General features: G+C 27.1%; 1 protein-coding gene across 2 annotated transcripts in view; it reads right to left on the bottom strand.

Moving 5' to 3' along the window:
• Nucleotides 1-1,307: 1,307 nt before the first annotated feature.
• Nucleotides 1,308-25,384, bottom strand: part of LOC118074408 (neural cell adhesion molecule 2-like) — a 32,916-nt gene continuing 8,839 nt past the window's right edge. For both annotated transcript variants that reach the window (XM_035095595.1, XM_035095596.1), the window contains exons 3-7: nucleotides 11,612-11,731; nucleotides 8,988-9,160; nucleotides 3,603-3,758; nucleotides 2,486-2,819; nucleotides 1,308-1,960 (exon numbers count right to left, since the gene is read on the bottom strand). In XM_035095595.1, the coding sequence (XP_034951486.1) occupies nucleotides 1,821-1,960; nucleotides 2,486-2,819; nucleotides 3,603-3,758; nucleotides 8,988-9,160; nucleotides 11,612-11,669 (861 nt within the window). In that variant the 5' untranslated portion in view covers nucleotides 11,670-11,731 and the 3' untranslated portion in view covers nucleotides 1,308-1,820. The remainder of the gene's footprint in view (nucleotides 1,961-2,485; nucleotides 2,820-3,602; nucleotides 3,759-8,987; nucleotides 9,161-11,611; nucleotides 11,732-25,384) is intronic.

Raw genomic sequence — 25,384 nt, 5'->3', positions numbered from 1 at the left:
ACTCCGATAAATATATTTGCACTTTTCTTTTTTATTTCTTTCAGGCTTTCCAAACATTTTAAAATCTTTACTCAAGTTTTTCATCACGATGAGCTCTAAAAAATACACTTGTCCAATTTCTCCATAGAGCTCATATAAAAAACGATTTCAACAACATTACATCTACTAATACATTTCAATTTTAATATTTAATTCAGTTATGAATATAAGTTTTATAAATATTTTTTTTATTTATTTGTTTATTATTTTAAAGAAAAAAATAGATTTAAATTAAACTTATCTGAATTAGATTTATTGTATATTAATTTAAAATTGTCTTAAATCTAATTTTTTTTATATTTACATAAGATCCATTCATAAATTACGTACATCATCTAATGAAGACCAAGATAGATTTATTGAATAATATTATTTTCTAAACATAAAAATACCAGTCATTGAATGTTTCAAATTATTTCAAAAATTGCTTTTTATATGTTCATGTATTAATATATATGAGATAATAAATAATTACATTACAATTGAGTATATGATTAATCGTTACACATGGTAAGAATTATGAATAAAGTTTGTTGGATTCAGAGACTGATATTTTTACTTTAAAATATCTTGAGAAATATATCAATATACAGAAATCCACGTGCGAAGAGAAGTCCTTCTATTTAAGTGGATAAATAATCCAATAGAACATAAAGAAATGATAATGACTTTATCACCAGTTGAAAGAAGACTGGCAAGTTTACTTAGACTTTGTAAAGAACGATGTCATCGAGAAATTAAAGGAGTCTGTATAGAACAGCCTTTGGTACATGTAGACATTTTATCGGAGGATTATCAACCTCTCTAGAGGGTTTCTCTTCACCGGAGATAATTATACAGTAGACAGGAACTGCATTTATGAGTACCCTGATTAAATAAATTTCAAATTGATAAATTTTTGTTTAAATTAAAATAACATTAAAAATATTCTAATGACTTAATGAAATAAATAGTATAACTGATTGTTAGTAACTTTTTTTACAAAATAAATCGCATTTTATGTTGATGAAAACTTAGCACTTTTTATAATTTACTTTTATTAATTAGTAGAATTATTTCAAGGTGATATTCTAGTTGAGAATAATTGAAAATAATTGATGAGGGAAATAAAATCTACTAATTGGAATGGCGATTAATAAATACAAAATTTAGATTGAATTTACAAAAGTGATTATGAATGGTATTATTATTTCATTGAATATTTTTAAAGTTAATAAAAATGTATAAAATAGTTGAAATATTAGAGGAGAAACTGGAATGCTTGATTCTCACAATATTCATTTATGTTACATACTTACATTATATTTTCAAAGTAGATTAAATTTAGCACTAAAAAAAATATAATATATTCTTACAGTCCCATATTAAATTTATTATCAATACTTTTAAACATTAAATAAAATAAAAATATATCTTTTGAACAAGTAATGAAAAGGATCAAGTGTTCTGTTTCCCCTCCAAGATTAATAATTGATGAATTCTTGAGAAAGTCATGAAACTAGAATAACCCCTTAAAATAAAAATGTTTCACTGAACTGTATCTTTATTCTTAATGATTTATTATATTTTCTTTGATCTGTTAACGACTTCAAGGAGGAAGCAAGTTGGAGCGATTTTCATGCAAATTCTTACAATGAAATAATTTTGAAGGTGAATTAAAAGTATCTCTAGATAATTAGTCCTAGAGAAAATCATGAACGGCACAACAGTCACATGACATTAAACGTTGCTCGTGGTGGATTAGACTTCTCGCCACGAACAACTTAGAAAGGACGGTGTGTTCACGTTGGATAAAGACTTGAAAAACTTGGTATCCTCCAGCTGACGGCAGCCAAGAAAGAAGCAAGAAAGTTACTCGCCAAAATTGCTGGGCTAGGGTTTCTCCTGTCACCTCCGTGCATTGCGGCTGGCTTCTCTTCCTCTGAAACAAAATTAGAAGTTCGTGAGTGAGATTAGATTATTGAACCATGTGTACTTGTCTACATGACATAGGAATAACGATATTTTTATGACTCAAATCATAACTTTTCCGTTGTCATGTATAGCCCGGAAAAATGGATAGTTCTTATAGTTTTCTTATTGTTTGATTAGATTTTTTTCAACGACTTCTTAATTTTATTCATGAATAATGATTTCTTGTTGTTATACAATTTTTTTTACATTAAAGTTTTTTCAAACAAACCTACGATTAATGTTTAAATTAAAACCATATTTGGTGGAATGAAAAAATAGTGAGGCTTATTTTAGATTAATTTTTCAAACAAAAATGTAGCTTGAAACCATGCAATACATTTATATTCCACGTAAAAGAGCATAATTCAAATTGAACCTTTCTTAGACGTATATATGTATGTACAGAGGTGACATACATAATAAATTACGTTTATTGTTCTATAAGTTCAAATGTCCCTCAGACATTTTTTACTTTCACTGTAAACTTACTCACCTTCTATCACATGAATTATTACTGACGACGATTTAGCGTTGCTCGGAGCACACGTGTAATTTCCCCCATGACTCAACTTCGTCTTTTCAACTTTTAAAATAGACCCATTCTTCGTGAGTTCTACTTGAACTTGAGGATCTGCATCGTAATTGATCATCCGACCTTGTTGATACCAAAAGACAAAATTTGGTGGTTCTGTTGCTGCCATCAGCTGACATTCCAGCCGAAGACTGGAACCTTGTTTGACATGGAGATCAGGACCTCCTGGTATTATTGAATAAGCTTCTATTATTTTTAGATTCGCAAATTGCTGTTGAATTGGATAAGTTGCAATCTGGAATGAGAGAATTCGAAATAGTGATAAGTGACAAATAATCCGATTTTGAATCCAATAAATTTTTATGAATTTTTAATACATTTCATAAAAAAGAAATCCATCGCAGGAAATAAAGTTACGTTTTTTTATTTATGTTTATGTTGATGACGTTGGTGAATATATGGGTTTCATAAAATGTACATAGCTGGAAAAATTATTGTAAATTTTATTCTTTTGAAACATATTTCTATTGAAAAATGTTATAAAAATATAGCATATAAAATTATTTCAACTATGCTATCAATAAAAGTAAAACGTATTATCATCATAGAAATTATATTATAATTTTTTCATAAGCTACAATTAGTTATAAATGTGGACAAACTATAGAAAGTATCAATTCTAACTAAAATTATGATTGAAACTGGTGATAAAACTTAAGCAAATACGATTACTAATAAAAAAACCACAATAATGATATATGTTTTATTAATGTAGATTTAAAAATCATGTCAATTTGAGGTGTATCATTAATTTTATTCATTTAAAAGAAAAGCGGATTGATTTAAATTACTAATGAATTGGCAATGAATTCTAATAATCATCACTTAATATTGTTATAATCCAAATTGAATGAAGACTAAATCAATACTGAATTATTTTTAATGATTTAATATCTTATAACTGTTCACATAGAAATGATTTTTAAAAAAGAGGAAGTAGAATTGATAATATTTTTGATAAATTGACAGAGATTAATAGAAATAGAATAAAACTTTTGTCAATAAAATAATTCAATACCTGACATTCATAAAGACCAGCATCCTCGAATGTAACTCGTCGTATTACGAGAGCCCAATCGGAGCTGAGTGACCGAATCATAAATCGGTTATCGACCGAATGAGTAGTAGTGCCCACAGTCAGCAATTGCCTGTCTCTTCTTCTCAACCACGACACCTATAACACATACAATAGAGGTAGGTCATAATTATCGACAATATGATGCATCTATTTTCGTTTATAATCAATAAACATCCATGAGAAAGACAAGTTAAATTGCTTAGTGTAAGTCTTTACATTTCAAAATAAATCATTTATTTTTCTGTATCACTAAAAAATTCATCAATAGAGTAATTATATATTATTTAACAATAGGCAAGAATCTAAATATAACAAACAGTCTTAATAAAAATTCACGGCTAAATCAATTATTATAAATCTTTTATCATCATAAAATATTCGCAAGCTTCGTACTTTTTCCTCATTTTTATTTCAATACCAATCTTAAATACTTTTTGTGGTAAATAACGAACGTCTAAAGTAAGAAAAAGAAGAATAAAATAATAAAAATAAAGACAGTAAAGAAGTAAAACAAGAACAGATTAAAAGAAGTTTTAGTACCCAGAATTGTCTGAAGATTCACTGATGTTGAATTATAAGAGTCCACGCGTATTATGCATTTTTAATTAAAGTTTTAATGGGACTTTTCTTAAGTCCGCATTTTCTTTAATATAATTGCTAACGCGTGGCACGTAATGATAATAGTTTCATAAATTGTATCACCTTTTTGAATTGGGTTACAAATGAGTTTTATTCGTGATGTATAGGTATTGTATAAATAAAAGATGAAAAATTTTCCAACTTTAACAAACTTTTATCTAAGTAAATTATCATCAAACTGTTGAATGCTCAAAATAATTTTCTAATTTTCTGGGATAAATTTGAAATGATTAGGGACACTACAATAATTAATGGAATTCATGAGAGATTGAAAACAACAGTCAATAATTACGCATACCTGATGATTTACAAACCCATGTTTGTCATTATTGCATTGGTAATTTGATCAACGACTCATGTAAATAGACATTCAATTCTAGTGGTATGGCACTGAGAATCCAGAATTGAGGGCATAGAAGCACCCATACAATTTTATGTATGAGGATATAAATTAGCAAAAGTTTTTTTCAATTTTTTTCTAGTTTGTCTTACACATTTTGTTGATAAACCAAAATAAATTCTGAAAATGATAAGAAACCAATCTGCTTCGTTAAAGTTCATGCGTGTTTAATGAGAAGGTTTGCAAGCGTGTGACAATTTACGTCCTACTACGAAACAAGAATATCATGCGCATTTCCCATGAACGCCGCAAAGTTACGTTATACCCATGTTACATTTATTATCGCCTTGTCTGAACGGTCATAATTCACGTTATATATCGATTTTTATCACAATTGCACGCGACGACAGTTCGTACAAAGACTCCAGGTATTAAAACATAGATATTAATTTCATATCATGTTTGTTATAACTTTAAATAAGTCATTTTAATTATAAAAATACAATTTATACTTTATGAGTAAACATTAAATAAAAATTGTTACTGTGTCATGTTACAGGCATCTTCAATATAGTAACCAAATATTTCCTCCATTAAAGAAGATATACAATAACGAGAATAAAATAACAATGATATTAGTCTTTGAGCATTTGATATACTTTAATAATGTAATAAAGTTTCAAATAATCAAATTGTTTGTACCATTACTTGTTTAATTAAGACGAGACAATACTTATTATTTCTCTTCTATTACACAACAGAAAGTAGAAAAAAGGTTGCTCTAGTTCATTCCGAAAGACTATAAACAGCTTTTCAATTACACAGGTAGAGATTAACTTGGTATCGTTAGTGTTATTTGCTTTTTAGAGAAGTAATTAGAGAATTGTATGGATCCTCATTACATAATTTTATATCCAGATGGACATAATTAAAGGGGTTCTACTGATACATCTCAGGAAACCAATTTTCAGTAATACAACATCCAGTAGCAGGATCTTAATCCTCATCGTTGATAATCCTGAGCTCTTCCCTACAGGTTTAAAGCTCTACTGATACCCGGCCTCAGGAAACGATGCTTGCAGTATATTTAGAACTTGTGTTATGCATACATTGATAACACGTTATGTATATATTTGATGTACAATAGTTTATCCTAATCAAAAGGCAAAGTTCATTTTCTAAGTACAATATTGTCCCTTTGTTTCTCATTGAATTCTCACTGAACTGCTTTTTCTACGTCTTCACTTAATGACTATTAATTCCATCAATATCCAATTGTCTTCTTCAGGATGCAAATGGTAGGTTTATATAAATTGATTAGTTGATAATGTATTCTCTCTTAAACTAACAAAATATTCATGATAATTTTTTCTTGGTTTTAAAAATGAGGTTAATAAAATTCTGAATCAGAAATAAATCAATCTTTGGCACTAAAAATGATATTCAGTCACGATATGTCCAGTTTAATCAACATTTTAAATTTGTCTGTGAAATAACCGTAAAAAATGTTCATAGAAGAAGCTATAAAAAATTAAATTTTAAGGGGATAATTATTTAATGACCACTTTTAGTATTCTCATTAAAAGCCAAAGTACCTCTTGAGATAATATATTTTTATGAAAATTAATAACCATATAATTATTATGGTAACTGAAATGGATTTTGAATTTTAGCTATTTTTTTATACCTTCATACTTGTGAATATAATATAATATTATACATTGAATAGATATTCAAGTCGAAAAGATTATGTTTAGGTGTTATCATAAAATCCCAGCACAGGAAAACATGTACCACAAACTTGCATTGATGTACTTTCAGCGAAAACCTATAAATATTTAACGCATCAGCACTAAGCTGTAAAACTTAAGTAGTCTCAGAAAAAAATATCTTTTGTGGTTCAATGTTCTACAAGGGTTGATCTTCCCAAGTGTGGTAAAGTGATTCAATCTAGTGTTCTGCTCCTTTTGAGTTTCAAACTACTTGAATCTTATTAAGAACTGATTGAATTATTTCTAGGACACTCTGTCAGTTTATACAGATATGCAAGCAAAGTAATTGATAGTAATGAAGTAATGTAAAGATGTACGAGCAAATATAGACAAACATCTTAAGTATACTTAGCTTGAAGAAGCTTTTCGTATTCTAAGAGGGTGTTCCTGTACGACTTTTTTTCTTTCCTCCTTTCTCTATATGATCTTCGAGAGCTTAATACTCAAGCACTATTTACGCCAGTGAAATCTAAAATCCTTTGACATGTTATAAAAAATTCTGTTTGCTGGAAAGAGCAATTGTTGCACCACAAAAAGCCGCAGGTTTTTATGTTACGAGAGGTCATTATGTCTTATCGCTTTGCAATCTTAACAACCCACTATACATAGAGAGACGAGATTCAATCCCATTTCTAGACCTAAGACATCATTATCCCAAAAAGTCCTTACTAACATAGTCTCGATAGTACTTGAGCTTTGTTTAAGATTAAAGATATCGCATATTTTTTCCTTCCCTCTTTAAGTTTCTGTTTTTATTTTAATCTAAAACTTTTTCACTAAATATCCTAGAGTAACAAATAAATAAAAATATGTATTTTGTATTTATATATTTTTAAGTGACACATTTGTAAAGTTTCGTAAAATATTGCAAACAAAATAAACATAAAAAACGTATGTTAGGAGAGTAACAGAAAAATTTAAAAAAAATGCTAGAGTGTGATTGGGTATATATAAAGATATGAACTTGTGAGAAGTAGTAAGAGGAAAAAAGAAGATTTGAAAAAGTAACTTCTAGTTTAAATGAGTTTCAAAGAGTGCACTTCAAATAGTCACTATAATGATTGATCGAACTGATTGAATTGTTTACCAATTTGATGACCAAGTCAAACACTTTAAATAATGAGTAGTCGCTATCAGTCACAAAAGTAGAGCCGGAGTATTAATATTTAATCATGCTTTTCCTATTAAGAAATTAATTAAACTCTTTTTAAGTATACTACTAGAAAATTTTCAAATTCAATTTAAAACTTTATATTTTCAAACGGCTGTTTTTTCATTGAAAATTAAAAAACCAATGATAATTTTCTAGTATAAAGTGATTTTGAGTACAAATAAAGCAAAAATTTTTATTAAACGAATAACTATTCAGATATTTTTTTTTTTTTTAAAAAGAGAGCTAGTTCAAAGGACTAATATCATTACGTTCCATCTATCATTTTTTTCTTATTTTATTAAAATTTTACGAAATCCAAGGAACATTGTTTTCATTTTTTAATAAGTATTTTTTAGAATCGTATTTTTTATTGTGTGATAAATATTTTTTGACTTATAGATACGGCACTTATTTTTTTACCGTAAAATTGTCATGTAAAATTTAAATTTTCTCACTTCAAAGTAAATATAACTCAACACTTTCTTCCTAAATATTAAATAATTTTTTCACAGAGAAATATCGTCAAGGGTCACATCGTGTTTTTTGACTTGACCTAATTTTTCCAAAGGCTTTTATGTAAAATTCAAAGAAATATCCCAGTATCGGTTCAACGTTGAGGCCAGTTTACCTAGGAATATTCTGAAATATTGGAGATAGGAACGTATACTGCTAGCTTTCTTCAATGGAAAGAAGTATGCAGCACGAGAAAGCAAATCAATTGGTAAGTACTCGATGTGCTGCATGCAGCTGGCTCTGCCAATAGAAAATTTTATATTTCTACATTTCGAAAAGCAAACCAATAGCCACGAATTGCCATGGAAAACTTCACTCAAGGGAATAATCAACATAAATTTACGATTGCTTATAATGCGATATAACGATTGCTCGGAATGCGAAAGAAATCAAAATTTACTGCAATATTTTACCAATCGGCGCTACTTTTAAATGTTTTTTTCTTATTTATAACCCAATGCTTATATTTATGCACTGATAAGCATACTAATTATGTTCATCAATTAGGAGAACAATCGAATGGAATATCACAATGAATTCAACACGCTTTGTATTATTAAGAAATTATGCTAGTGTAACTAAATAGAGTAAATGATATCTGTTATGATTAATTAAACCAAGAATCTCTACTAGATTTCAGAACAGTTTGTCGACCTTGCAGCTAATTAGAAGCAGGACTAATTACGCTGTTTGACACATAAAATAAAGTTGAGATGATATTTTATAGTTGATTTTATAGCACAAACTTTTTTTCATTGTTTTATATTTTTAGCCTTCTTAAATTATACTACGAATAATGTGCTTTCAGTAAACTGAACCCCAGAAGATACTGCCAGAAGTTGTATTAATTATTTATCAGCTCATCAAAATTTTATCCATTTGAAGAATTTTTTCCCTTAAATACTTACAATTCCTCCCACTGGATCTGTAACTTTACATGGAAGAGTGGCTGTGCCTCCTTTCTGTGCTACCACTTCTCTTACAGAATCACCACCCAATGTCTCCTCTCCTATTTTTTCCTCATTTTCCACTGGGATTAATGCATTGTCATCATTCGTTTCGTGTTGCTTGGCTTGAGTTTCTGAAATATTTTAAGATTTTATTAAAATTTTTACTTTTGATATTAATATTAATTAGGAAAAATATTTTATTTTAATGTTTGATACATTATTCATAAGATCCAGAAGGTCGAGAACTATTAATCGTTTTTTTTTTTCTTTTCCGATATTCTTATTTTAAATCATTAGGATGAATATAATTGATGACAGAAAAAAAGTTTGCTCTAATTTGAGTTAGTTTTACAAGCTTCTGTGAAGTTCAAAATTTTTAGATTAAATTTATAGTTGGTACATCAAAGCTAGTCTCTTTTTCAACTTGTTGTTCATTATTGCTGGATCTCCTTCTCAGGTAGTGATTTAATTCATCAGCAAATTAGTCTCATTTGATTTTCTATGCTTCTAGCTCTTAGTAAATGATCATGAGGAATCTAGATAGAAGGATAAAATAACACATCATTATGTGGTACTTATTATTTTTAATTAAAATGATTCATTTCTAATCAATGTTTTTATCCATTTATTTTAATAATAACGAAAAATTTTACAATTCAAATTCAATTATTAATTTGGTATTTGTTGATTGAAAAAAATAGATTAATATTAAATAAAAGAAGATGATGATAGTCAAATAATACTTTTTAGACCTATAGAAATAATGATCTAATTGTAAGTTATATTTGATTAATTACAATTACAGAAATTAAATGAGATGATAAACTTACAAATATTTATTAAAATTTTAGCTTTAAATATTGAAATAATGTGATTAAAAGACGCACACTTCAAATCAACAAGAGGCATGATAAGATAAATGGAAGAGACAATCCTTTAATTACCCACATTTGAACTAGGTTTGACATTACAGTTTCTCAAACTTGTTCTCAAAGTTCCAACAATTCTCTAGGTTATTCTAACTATCAGGGACATTTTATAGGTTTCTCCATTGTCATTTACTAATAAGCTTACAAGCATTGAATGATTATCAAGCGGTACGTGAGCAGTCTAGTTAGAGACTACTCATCTATTCGATTACTCAAGATAATTATACTATACACTTGGTTAATTATCCTATACAATATTGACTCGTCAATTTATTCATGCTCTTTCATATATTTATACTAAATCCACTGGTTACCTTCATTGCATATCATTATAAATACAGTTTACTCGTTCAATAAGGTTTTAATACGTACGAGTATAAGTAATTTATTTTTTGATATTCAAAAGATTTGTTTAGAATGTTTTAATTTTTGATGCATCAAATTTTTCATGCTAAATTGAATAGAAAAAATATTATTTTAGATGATAATTACTAGTTTAATACAATAAAAATTCTTTCACTCGTTTATAATTATTCTTTTCATCCAAATTTCCAATATTAACATTGATTAATATAGATAATTAATTATATGATTAATTGAAATATTGAAGAAAATTTTTTAAGTTGTTCGTAATTCTGTATCAACTTCATCGAAGTATACTAATGAATAAACTGACAAATTGAAAATTAAACATACTCAAAGTGGGAAGCATTGGTTAACATACTACTATACACTCTCATTGACGTAATTTCGAGTTTGTGATTCGTCACGTCGTCAAGTTTGAAAGCTAGCTAACGAGCTCAAACTTCTTCGTGGTTTCCAAACAACGCGATCAACCGGAAATTACTATTTGGATACAAGAAATGATGCTCAGATTAAATGTTTTCGTCTGGAAAGTTCTCAAAAGCTGTACATATGTCTAATGGAAATCTAATTTTATCTTCATCCTTAATCTAAAAAATCGACATTTTTCAATTTCAATCCAATTGAGTTAGCGAGTAACTATTTTTTTGAACTTTTGTGTCAATTGGAAAAGTAAGATAATAATTTTTTTTTTAGAATAATTTTAAAAATTCCTTTGAACTGATCAAGAGTTCATTAATTATTTTAAATATAAAAAATTCATCACGTATTAAAAATTTTTCATCATTAAATTACTGAGAAGCACCTCTTCTACATTTTTCAGAAAACTTTATACGTCAAAGAGTAATGAAAGAGTAAATTAAATGAAAAAGTAAAGAATAAGAGAGCGTTTCATTAAGACAATTATTTACTTATTCCAAGTTTTTTATATCAGTAAACTTTAATTTTAGATACAAAAAATTTATCAGGAAAAGCTGCGTTCTGGCCAGTGCACTTTAGTAATTCTTTACAAAAAATTTTTGGCGCGCACACCATGCGACATGTTATTTCCGATAACTTGAAGGCTCTATTAAAATATATCTCTTTTCGACGACATACGAAAACGACTGCGCCACTTGCTGGATCTGTTCCAGTTTTCGCGAATAGTTTTCTCACAATTTATATCGTTGAACTCGGCCGACCGAGAAACATGACCGCAAATATCGTATGGAAATCCTACCGATTATTCATTTTTTTTCACGACGATTGTAGATATAAAATATATTTATTTCGAATAAATTTATTACTTACCTATAAAATAGAGATGAATCTCGAATACGAGACTCACTAAAATTAAAGCTATCCTCATGATGTTTCTCACTTCTTGTCGATTAATCAGTTTCTACTTTCCTCAGAACATCATTCATCGATCTGGAATAAATGAATAATATTATTACATTTTTCAATTTCTATAAAATTATAGATTTACTTTCTAAATTGATATTCATGTTTGGATATCTTTTTTTCCAAATCCGGTAAAAGTCAGTAATTTTTGTATAAATTTTAAAAACCACGCATGATAGAAACTTTTATTCTAGAGTAAATTAAAAAAAATAAGAGAATTTTTTGCTCTTGGTCTCCAACGTATACTAACTTTTTTCTACATTCATTTTCATACTCGTTATTACTTAATTTATTTTTTTTAATGCTTTGAGAATATAAATAGATTTCTATGTGTTTCTGACTTAATACCAAGTTTCTTGTGAAAACAGTCGTAAATTTTGAACGACTCTAGAACTTCGTAAGTAGAATAATATTTTAATTAAAAAGTTTAAACAGACAATCCAAGAGTATTATTACCCAAATTGTTAATAAATATTTTTGTCTCCGTGGTAGTATAATAACATTTTCTCTTTATTTGAATTCTGATTGAATATAAATAAAAGCGTAAAAAAGAATTTCATTAAAAAATAAATTAGAAAGAATAAAAATAAAAACATTCACTGTCGTATTTGTTTGGTATTGATTACGTGCTCTTATTTTCATCCATTCCTCGACAGTTTTTTGATGTCAATGTTAATTAAGAGTAAATATATGAAACTTGTAGATCTTCTAATTAACAGTACTTTATTAAAAAAATTCGAGTACTTTGGTGTTTTCTTACATTTAGAATTTCGAATAACTCCCATTAAAGAGAGACTTTGAGACAAGTTTTTAAAGTCATCGTAAAACTTTCTGGAGTCATAAAATACAAAGAACGTTTACATTGAGACAAATTGTACGTTTTAAAGTAGGTATAAGAACGTAGTCGTAAAATACACCATAGAAACGTAAAAATCACAACGAGTTTTACATTACAATTGCAAAACTTTGTTATCTAAAGAGTTTTATTTAAATTTATTTATATACATGATTATCAAGTGCTTTTAATTTGCAATGACATTTACTCTCATCGTAATCAATTTTATTACGATTATTATAAAAATTATTATTATTATCATAAATGTTATTGTTATGAAAAACATAATATGGGTAATTTATCAATATTTAGTGCATTGTATGAGATATTATTAAAAGTATTGTTTCCCGAACACAATCAAATATTGTATTTACGAATATTGTATTCATGAATCCTCAGTTTTATTACAAAATAAAGGGGCAGCACTGCATTCTATATCCTACGGGCATAAAGCCAATCGTAAAATTTCTATTCTTCTATCGATACCCATTTATTGATCATATATTATTAATTTCGAGCAAGTATACCATTTTTAATTATTTTCTATTTTTTCTAACGATTTAACAAAAAAAAAAATAATCTCCATAGAAAATTACTAACCTAATATTGTATTAAATTCATTTTCTAACTTTAAGACAAATTTACTAAAGTTATGAGCTTGGTAAACGTTAACAAATTTGTTGATTTAATGAATATAAATGTTTTATGCCAATACATGAAAATTTATTGACAATAAATTTTTAGTTAAGTGATCGACGTTTAATCTTACCGGTTTTTATGATCTATAAACACAATTTTATATTACATACATTTTGTAGGTTACGTGAAAGTCGTTAAAATTTTTATTTTACTCTGTTTGGTATTGATTGTCTTGATATTGATTATTAATGTGATTCTTTTGTAGACTGACACATATTAATTCATAGAAAATTTAAACACAATTACTTTCCTTTTATTTTTACACTTTGAATCATGAATGGACATCACAAGATAACTTTATCGATATTTCTGGAAGATCACAGGATCTGCAACAGAAGTTGTAGGAATAACCACAAGCATCAACTTCCCACAAATGAGCTTGGTAACTAATAATACTATTGCGATGTTGCTACTTTCTATAAATATTAGTTTTGAAGTTATTTTACATAGCTTGAGGTATTACATGTTTCATCTGCTAATCATTTCTCTGATACCTTTTATATGAGAAATTTTAAAAATCTTTTTATTAAACAAAAATAAAATATATTCTTTTATCTCTACAGGGCAAAAGTTTGTTTCGGAAACAATTTCATTTTTTATACTATTGCTAAAACATATGATGATTTTTATTTTAAAGTTATCTCAGTGTAAATATATATTATACTTTTCATGTAATGATATAACATGATATAACAAATTTTTCGCCTGTTGTATTAAAACAACAAAATTAATTTTATGAAACTTCGTTATCTTATTGATCAATGTGGTGCTGTGAATATTAGAAAAATAGGATTGTTGATGAATTAATAAAAGTTATAAAATAAAAAATTTTTTTTTAAGCCATTATACCATCAAAGTTCGGTCAAATATTGAATTAGAAGAATCACAAAAGCTTCTTTAAACAAAAAATAATAATAACGTTGATGAAGAGATGTTAAAAATTCAGATTGTATTGAAAGCTTTGTGTTTTATAACATAACGATCGTATGGAATTAAAGAATTGCTAAAGGTAGTATTTTGAAACGTAAGTATAATATTTCTTCGTTACTAAAACAAAAAGTATTCAATTTATGAATATTAAATTTATATAATATTTCTTGGTACGAATATTCGTAAAATGATTAAAAGTTCGAGTTTGATACAAAAGCTTAGATTAATGGTTAAAATGCATAAACTGTCTGTACTATAAAATTATTGATGGCAAATACTTCGTATGTTGTGTGAGAGAATAAAGAAGTAATTAATGCAGGGTATAAGCATAAAATATTGACAGACAAAAATATACAGTGTCACATGAAAATAGTAAAGTAATTAATTTTTCGAAACCTTTCGAACGAGCATTATCAACTAGTTCGGCTTACTCTAATCTCTTCTACGAGCTCTAGAATTGCCTTTCCAGGGCTTCCGAACATTGATAGTGTACATTCGGTATACATCTATTAACATCACTAAATTAACATAGTAGTGTTGAAATAACGATTTATAGATTATCCCCTAATTCCTACGGACCAATCGTAGCTTATTATTAATGTTCAGAGTAATTTGTTTTTTCTTTTAAAATTAAATAAGTCATTGAATAATGCCTTTTAATTCTTTTAGTGAGAAAATCTTTGCAGACTTGTATTATCAATTTACGTATTTAAAGACAGAACTTGTTAGTGTAAATGTAATTACAAGCTGCGTGAATAGATAAGTATTACTTTTTTTTAAATTAAATCCATCAACGAATTAGAGATAATTCATGTGAATTATCGTGTTCAAAATATTTTTGGCAAAAACAAGGATTAATGTTGTTTATTTTTTTCAAAAATTTAATAGGTGATATAATTTTTTTTTATTTGAAAAGTTTAAAAAACTTTCAGAATTATTTCGAAGCTTTTTTAACATGGAGGAATATTAATGAGACGTTAAATTTTTACTTAAAGTTTCGAGAGGATAATTTAGGCAAAAAGAATAGAAGTGAAAACTTTCTACATTTAAATTTTTGAAAAAAATAAATATTTTTAAAATTACAGTACTTGTGAAAATAACCAAATTCAATTGCTTAAAAATAATTTCTCAAAATAATCAAAAATTTCTTTAAAAAATGATGTTGAAAAAAAAATTCTACAACAATTATAAATTGAATTTTCGTAATTTCAAGAAGTCTGTTGACTCCATAAATAATTTGTAAATTTGTTAGATGAACTGCGGAGCTGCGAAATAAATTAACGAAATTCTAAGTTAAGGTAGTACAACTACGAGAAAGTAAAGTTCTTTCTCTCGGTCTAGGAAATTAAGGGCTCCTCAATTTTATCCGAACAAGAGAAGAAAGTTATCGGAACGAAAGCAACCAGAAGGAAACTGCGAATTGTTCGTCGGAAACTTGAGAGGTAGGATAAGTGGATGGCTATTACTCCAAGTAGTTAAGTCCCATACCTGGTCAGACACTGAGGTAACCTAAGAACTAAGAAGTTAGTCTAGAGAAATCTACAGCAAATGAAATTCGTACTTTATTTTCTCAATCTAACGAGTCGGCTAGATTTATTTATGAATTACAAAGATTTTAAATTAGCCAATTGAAGCTCCATAAATATTCACTCAACTTCTTATATAAAAAAAATAGTCTAAATCAAGTTGTATTTACATTTAATCGAACACTAATGATCGAGTCGGTAATAAATCTATTATTTACTAATTCATTAACTTATATTTAAATGAAATTCATCACTCGTAATGAATATTAATTAAGAGATAATATGTTCAACTAGCTGAAATTATTATATATGAACTTAGACAACTGTTGTTATACTAAATGTGGCAATTAATTAAAATATACTCTAGCATCATGTTCAAGAGAGTCCTTGTAAACTGTAAATTTCTAATTAATATTACAAAAATAATTTTATAAATTGCCAGTTTAGTACTAGAATTATTAGTGTCATAATAATAATAATAGTCATGATGATGACTCTTGCTTTATTGTCTCTTAAATTGAACTTGTACTTTTTGATGTGAACTGAAAATAGGATTGTGTTGCAAAGATTGGATTTCTAGATATTGATGCAGGTTATCATCTTAATAGATGTGATCCATTATTGTTAGATTTCCTATGGTCATATGTGATTGTTGAATATCCTGAGAAGTCGTTGTTATATTGAACATGTGTCTAGGATTATTGGCTTTTAAAGGTTGATGTAAGTGGATTTGTGAAGGTCCAACTCAGCACGATTCATTGGTAGGGTGATAGAGAAAGAATGATAATTGGTATAATTTCAATTCCGATCAGAAAAGAGAAAAAGTACTGTGATGTCATTATAAGAGTAAGAAATTACTTTATTTATAATAATAAATACATTTTCCAGTTTTTCTCGTAATAATGCTTTTTCAATATATTGTTACACTTCAGTAACTCTGAATAAATTTATCTCAAATTTTATTTGAACAATTTGATATAGATAAATCCCAAAATTATTTAGATAACAAGAATTTTTTATTGCAAATTGTTTTTATTTTTATAAGATTGTCGTTAATGCAATATACCTAAAAAAGTAAATAAATTTTTATTTTTACATTGTGTAGATGTTATTGAGAATACATATTGTTCTGAAATACTATTGTCATTTACTATAATACTAAATCGCATACCGTCTACATTGTATTTTAAAACAAAATAACAGCATACAGACAATTTCTAGAAATCTGATCTAAAAATACAATTCTATTTTATTCTCTTTAATTCAAACATTTTATAAAAAATTTTTTAAACATGAGTTCAAAATTGAGTATTTAAATTAAATAAATAGAATAAATTTTATTCCCTCCGATTTCACTGAGAAAATTTTAAAAACGTAATGTCAAAAATGTTGAAAAAATGCGTTACATGAATGTAAATTAAAAATATTCTGATTGAAATAAATTTTTTCATTTTATCTATTACATATTCAAAATTTTCAACATCCCTCTTAATTTCGTAAAATAATATAGTTTATACAAATAGCTTGAAATAATCTTTCAAAAAAAAGGATAATATTTGATTAAATATCTTAAAAGTTTATGTTGCTAATTTATGAATACCAATGATAACTGTAGTTGATTTTGGCAGAGTTTTCGTAGAGGTAATATTATTGTCTAAAATGCATATATACTTTAATAAAATAATAATAAACTGCATACGTTATAACTCATAAGATTAATTAATTTAAGGCGAACGAAAATAGTAAGCTTTGCATAAACTTGTTGGCTGTAAAACGAACTTTTCCACTCTCTGTTTCCTGTGCTAGTCTACCATATAGTTTCCCGCTACATGTAGTGACATACTCCTGTAATTACCACAAACTTGCGGCAATATTACTAAACTTTCGTGATCCGAGTAGAATGAAGTCTTGGCTGCAGAGCTGACAAACCTCAAATTACTAGAATTTTTGTGTAAACAGAAAAATAAATAACAAAGTATGAGTAATAAAAATAAAATTAATATAATAAAGAAATAAAAATAAGATAGAAAAATGAAATAAGAAGATAAAAAATTCAATTGCTTCGTATATATACTTATTCTAAAAAACTTTCGATTGCTTTATAGAAAGCTAAGTTGCAACAAATAAAGCTTAATGGAAATAGGAATAACCCCAATGCGGATTATTCTTGGGTAATACTAAGGACTATCTAGTAGATGAGCATCTTGGACTAAATTCAACTCAAATAAAAGGGAAAATGACTTAGCTCAAGTAAAATAAATTTTATTTCCACGATTTATCGCGATGAGGATAATAAAATAATTGAGTGATTAACTGATTAGATTGTGATTTGATAATAATTTTAAATTATCTTGATGATCTTATTCCGGAAGATTGTATTTTGATAGTGCTAAATCGTAATTAGTTTTTAGCTTTAAAAAAGAGCTTTAAATAAAAACTTAGTACAAATGTTTTAATTTAATCTATAAACAATAAATATCCATGATAGAAACGATTTAAACAATCTAGTTGGAAATCTTTGAAACAAACATAATATTTTTAACTTATCATTAATATTATGAAATTATTGAAATATGAAACATAATATCTTGAAGACTTGAAAAGTAGTCAAAGGTAATACAGAAACGTTATTCATGTACAGTTTCAGTTACCTTATCAAAGAAATAGAATTTATAAATTGCTTAATTAATTCGGCTATCATAAGGATAATATATAAAATATTTAATTAAACATGTACATGTATTTTTTTATATTTAATATTGTTCAGTTATTGGAATTTAAAATATTTTTCAATTCAATATTAACTAAATATTTATTACTCTTTTATTAAACTCAATACAATTTAAACAAAAAAATCTCACTCAGAAATTTCATTTCTACATCATTGAAAGTAAGTTTCGAACCTCTATAACATAGATTCAATTTATCTCAGTTTCAAGTTTAATTTACCCTGGAGGCATGGAGTAAATTAAACTTTTTCGACTCTTCCATTTTGAATATTACCAATATGAATTTACATTTGAAATTTTTAATACCCGTCATCTTTTTATGTCTAAAATTATCAATAATTCACAATAAAAAAATAATAAAAGAGATAAAATTCTACAAACAAAAATTTTTTTAATTCTACTTCTTTATCGTTCAGTTTATTTACTGCTCAATTGACAATATAATTTTTTCTGTGTCAATATCAATTTGTCCTGAAAGAAAAAAAATAAAATTTAGCAACAATTGACCTAAAAATTAACCGGAAATATAGCCAAATTCACGGAAATATGCAAAAAAGTGTTTCCGAGAGCTCATTCCAATTTCGACCGAAACGTGACGTCATTAGCATCATTACCACGTTCCTATTTAATAGATTGATTGCGCTTTCCATGGTTCAGGCTTTATAGAGATATATCGTATACACCCAACATCCGCCAAACTAACGATATACAGACCACAGCACCTCTACATTCACATTGAAATTTGTTAGTAGGAGGCCAAAGCCTATGATCGATCAATAACTATTCAAATATTATTATAGCTGCTATTGAGAAATGAACATGATATAAGTGAATATAAATATAAATACGGATAGCATAGCTAACACCGTTTATTTCATTTTATTCTATTCGATTCAAGTTTTATTTCGTGTTCTATAATGTTTTATTCTATCTCATCTTTCATAAAATCCTCAATTGTTTCTACTCTTCTCGCAATACATAAATGCGATTCTGATGATTTTATTTTAATACTTAAAATACACTTTTTTTTTAAATCGTAAATTTTATCCACCAGCACCAGCTGTGCATTGAGCATAAATCGAACATAAAGCAGTCGATGTGAAACCACTGAATAGATTGTGAAAAAGACACAGGTATTGGTATATAAGCTCTACTTGCCATTATGCAAATCTCCATCGACCACGTAACGCGTGATAAGTCTGCAGAGCTTAATAATCCTCGCAGCTCTTAATTCCTATGATTAGGTTGAGGATAAGAATCAAACAATTGTTCGCTGTCTGCCATACTTTGCGTGAGCTGTCGGTTATTTTTCAAGGTCAACGCGTTTAATTATTACGAGCTATTAAAAAAGTATATCTCGAATGCTCAGATTTTTTTTTATTCATTAATTATTCTGCTTTGATTAGCAATAATAGAGTATTTTGGTCATCATTAATTATTGTTACGAACAATTCAATGCTATTCACTATTTTATTATCCAATTTAAGCGCACAGATTTATTGTGGATATGTTTGATTGCTTTACTCGTTAAATTGCATTAGATAGACATATTATTCATTTTATTGGAGGGAATAATCAAAACGGGCTGTATTTGATTACATTGATAAATTTTTCGGGTTTAAAGCAATAAAAAAAAACATTGAGTTTGCGCTCGATAACATAGAACATATGTACTATTATATTGTATGTAGTCGTTGGAGAAGTATAAGAGGTATTAAATAATGTTTTTAAAAAGCTGGATTATTATAACGCTTACAACTTGTTACTAAAATAAATAATATATTTATTGACACGTTTTTAATACTTTTAAACTCTCAAATAATAAGTAAATAGAATAAATTTTAAAAAATGAACTAATACGTTATTAAAAGTTATTACTTTACTGTACACTAATAGTTACAAGAGTTAATAATATTCCATGATAATTAGTTGGATTATGAACTCAAATGTACTCAGCATAGATAAGTTAGTCAAGTAGACCTCAAATATATACAATCTTTGATTCAGATATTTCTATTTAAATTAATTAATTAGTAAATTATAAAGAAAATCATTGATTCATCTTTTACTTCTGTCCCGTAAGAGTGATTTTTATTAACTTTTTGTGATGTTTAAGTTTTAATAGTATTCCAAATATCTAATTTTTATTTTATTTCAAAGCTAAATGAAGTTAAGGATTATGAATTGTTTAAACGAAAAGCATCAAGTGTATTTTATTATTTTAGTAGTCGGTTGAAAGTTAACAATTAAAATATTTCAATGCAAGAATAGAATTGAAAGTTTAATTATAAATAATAAATAGAACATGAGATGAATTAGATATGTACATGATATTAGATTAAAGGAATAAATCAAAATTGCATAATAATAAGTTAAGTAGCAAACTGAGTAATACTGATATAATAATTTAATTAATTTATTTATTCTGCTTAGAAAATGTTTCCTCTAAATGATATTTCAAATGAAATATTTAACGATATCAAGAACTATTTTATACTGTTTAATTATTTTCACTTACATAATAATTTATAAATAAAACTGAAAATGTTAATGGAATGCTGTGTACAAAAATTGATTACGTGTTGAAAATAATAAGCATTTATAAAAGTAAACGTGTAACGCTCTGAGCTGTTCTTTTGCAAAAATTTTCTTATAACTGCTGTGAAATTCCTGATCAGACAGATTTGCGTTATCCTGTTTTAAATTTACATATTAAACGCAAACTCGGACATTATGAGATTGAAGATAATCCAAAATATCAAAGTGTGTATAGTTTGATCAGAACCCTCGATATCATGTTCTGACGATAACAAGAGTATACAGCTGCGCCTTCCTGCTATAAATATAATTGAGTTATATTTTCGTAACGTGCAACGCCCAATCCGCAATTAGCTATATTTTATTATACGTACGCCTGACCTCACTTACTCTTACTACTAGGAACTGTAGATCGTGACTTGATTTGCTTATTGAGTTGGCACTTTGAAAAAACTTTTAATTGACATCAATAGGTACCTCTGTACGTACTACTATTAAATCATTAAGTTAATTAAAAATAATTAAATATTCTTTTTAATACTTTTGTCCCAAAGACTTGTTTCTGATTAAGATACGAACCATTTTTAATCCTCAACACAAGAGATCAATTTTGTGCTATTGTTTTGGGATTAATATTAATTGAACATGATTTGATTATTTTTATTTCTAAAATTAGAAATTTATAAATATTATTTCTTAAATGTTATTTTTCACATTAAAAAGCAATGTCATTATAGAGTTGGAAAATTATGTAAAAAAGTTAGGAAATTATGCTTGAAATTGAATTAAAAAAATTCTCTTATTCAATCACTTCCGCTTCCTTTAGTTATTTTTTTTTGAAACATTTTATAGGCAAATAAACCATTGAAATACTTGACTATCAGAAAAATATGAAATATCTACAGTGTTTTTTAAAAAAGTTTATCTATTAAAATAAGTTGATAAATGTACATCAAATATTTTTTTTTGTCAACATGGAATTTATAAATTGAATAATATTTGAGAGATAATTTTTTTTGAACAAAAATTATTTATTTCAAAGACAATTATTTATCCTGTTTACAGAGAATATCAGTGAAAAACTCATTCAAGTTTTTTAGAGAAGAAATTAATAAATTCGAACAGAAAAAAATTCTTTAATTCATTGGACTCAATCATCTTTAGTTTTCAAGAAAACTTATCGTAAAAAATAATACTTAAAAGAAGAAAAAAATGGAATAAAATGGTTTTATTCTTTTGAATAGCCCAAGCCGCTGATGTTTTAATCGACTTTTAGTTTGAAATGTAGATTTAGAGCGACCAAATGCCACACAATCCCAATCGTGACTATACAAAAAAGTGTAGTGAACAAGGTGGTAAAATGGAGAACCAGTAAAACAGCAATTCGTTAGATCGTTTTGCTTCGTTTAATCTAAAGTGGGTCACTCTAGTCATTCCAAATTTTTCTACTCCTTTGTCTTACTCGCGATTTATTCGCTGCTTTTTTTGGAGTTTTTTCACTCTTTCTTCACCATTTTCTAAACCTTTATAGATCTTCCTCATGTAGGTATTGTATGTTGACATAATCAAATAAATTTATCTTGTGAAGCAACAAAAAACTTCCAACTTAAATAAAGAAATCAATTAGACTTTTATTTATTCACAACAAAGGAAATTAGTAAAATTTACTTCGAGCAATAGAGTGTATAATGTATAAAATAACTTTAGTATTATTGTTATAAAGCACTTGGAATTGCTTTGTTGAGTGGCCTCAAAGAGGAATAGTGAAATAAACACTAGCTCGGAGCGAAAGAGAGGCATCAATTACTAGTGTGTCATTAATGGTCAGATTCGACGATAAGCTTATAAAGTGTCTGAGTTGAGTGAATAATACAGGTGATAAATTCTAAATTTCATTCAATTGGTGATTACACACTGATACTATTTTGCTATTAATTATTTATTTTCGAATCGATTCAAAAAGCTCGTTTTTCAATTATTTATTCAATCGTTTGTCGTCAAGCGTACTCTAATTAAATATTTAATAAAAACATTAACTCTCTAGTGAGTTCATTCTTCAAATAATAGCAATTATTTTTAACAATAACTAATTATAAGTTAACAATAATGATTGCTTTTGATTAAAAATATTATATTTATTAAAGAGCTTTTGGAATAGATTCAATATAATTTTTATTATAAAACAAAATTAAAAGTTAATTTATTTTGATGTTTATTTTTGAAGTTATATTTAATTTTGAATAAAACTTTGCAACAAAGTTAACTAAATATTTTAATTACATGATGATAAACTATCACAAAACAATCATGCTTCTTTCCTTTAAACAGTAAATATTAGGAGAGAAAATAGATGCTCTCGTAGATAATCTGTATTAACTTTTTTGCACGAATAATAAACAGTAGTAGATAACCAGACCATTATTCATTGCAAGTGCATGTAATAGTATTATCTACTTATTCGATAATTAATTATCATATTTTTTTAAATTATTCATTTAAATCTTTTGTTTAATTAAAGTAATGTGCTTCTACGTTTTATTTTGACATCATGTTTACAGCTAATAAAAATTTATTTGGAATTCGGTTAATCAAATTTTATCAGCTTTACACATTTGATTAAATTAATGACTAAATTGTGTAATTCATTATTATTTTACAGTATGTTCAACAAGGAAGTGACTGTTATTATTCAGAAGAAATAAATGACAAAATTTCTTTTCATATTTTTTATCTTAATGAGAACAAACATGTTATATTTGAGAGCATATATTCCTGAAACTAAAGAACAAATTGTTTGAAGTAGAAATTTCTACATAAAGCATAGTAATTATTTAAACTAAATTCCATCTTTCCAACACTTTTAAAGAATGGAATGTATATTTAGCTATTAATCAAACTTAGTGTAAAACATTTTTTCATATATAAAATTAACTTAAGAAGCTGAAGAGAAAATGAAATTCAAAATAAAATAATTTATTAAGATTCTAATTTTACATTCATCACAATTATGAGAACTTGATTATTTTCTAAAAGAATAATCAGGAGAGACATGATCAGAATCATTTTTACAACTATTTGCTAAGCATTCATCATGTTTGATTGTTTTCCAAGTTCTTTTCGCGATATATCCGTGACATATATTTTTATTTATTTACTACGCAGAACCGGACATAGGACGATTGATATCCAAGCTCACTGAACGAGACGCAATTAATGATGCCCCATGAGTGACATAACGTCATTCAGTTAAAATAAATGACAACGATATACCTGTTAAATTTTATTTTACATCACAACAGAAGAATATGTTCCTCAAAATATTTTATCCAATAAATTTTCCATAAATTGCCAGAAATAATTAAAATAAACTGAAATATTTATTTTATGAAATACTTAGGATTTAAAATATTCTCTATTTTTGCTATTCTCTAAGTTTATGATGCATTCACGTGTAAATTTTATGATTCTGCTTTGACTGTAAAACTAGGAAATCCCCTAGGAACAAGGCTGCAAGGTGTCAGATCAGCAGTATTCGGAAACACACAGTGTGAAGGGAAGTGGCTAAAGGTATATTTCGCCCTTGGGAAATGGAGAGTGGAATATTATGCAACGTCAGCTTTTTAAGTTATCGAAGAGTGGATCGAGTTAATGTGAAAATTGGTGAAACTGGAGAATTACCTCACAAATGTCAACTTGAGATTGTATACTGGCTAAATTTTGGAAGAAATTGATCGACTGAATGAAATGATGACATAAACGAGCATAAAAGTCACATAAGAACTTGGGAAGAAGAAACTTGTGACGAGTAGAGGTCGAGTGCGTTTGTTTCTCGAATTAACTCCATATTTTTTAGCTAGCACAGCTCTTCTGGAGACTTAGCCTAGCTTTTCTTCTTCAACTCTTTCAATATAAGATTTATCACAAATCCTTGGAAAATAGTGAGGTCATTTATTCTAGTGACAAAAAAAATTCTTTTGTTTCTAAATCAGAAATAAAATCTCTGAGTAAATAATTTTTATTGAAATTTGAAATGGTTCCTTTTTAAGCCTTTATTGAATGTCGAGCATACTTGTATGTTTCTCTATTTACTCTTTGTGTGTTCTAAACCCTCCCTTTTTGTCTAGTTCCTCCATATTTTGTGGATACTTCAACTGGAAAACAAGAGACTTTCTCCTTCAAATTGAAAAGTCCAGTCTTACTTTTGATAATCAATAGATTATAACTCTCTTGAAAGGCATCGAAATAAACAAAAAACATTCTCAAAGCAATGATAATAGTCTATTTTGCTTGAAAAATAGAAGTTTAAAATGGTTATAACTTTTTTTCTGCAAACCTATTTCGTTGAAAGCTGAAATGAAGATTTGGAAATTTTAGCAGTATGAATGATGAACAAAAACAATATATTTTTTCGGAACATAATACA

Source organism: Chelonus insularis, unplaced genomic scaffold, assembly GCF_013357705.1.
Source record: "Chelonus insularis isolate UGA/USDA-ARS -01 unplaced genomic scaffold, ASM1335770v1 contig_135_pilon, whole genome shotgun sequence".
Classification (NCBI taxonomy): domain Eukaryota; kingdom Metazoa; phylum Arthropoda; class Insecta; order Hymenoptera; family Braconidae; genus Chelonus; species Chelonus insularis.
Note: the sequence above shows the minus strand (reverse complement) of the source record. Positions and strands in the feature narration are given on the sequence as shown.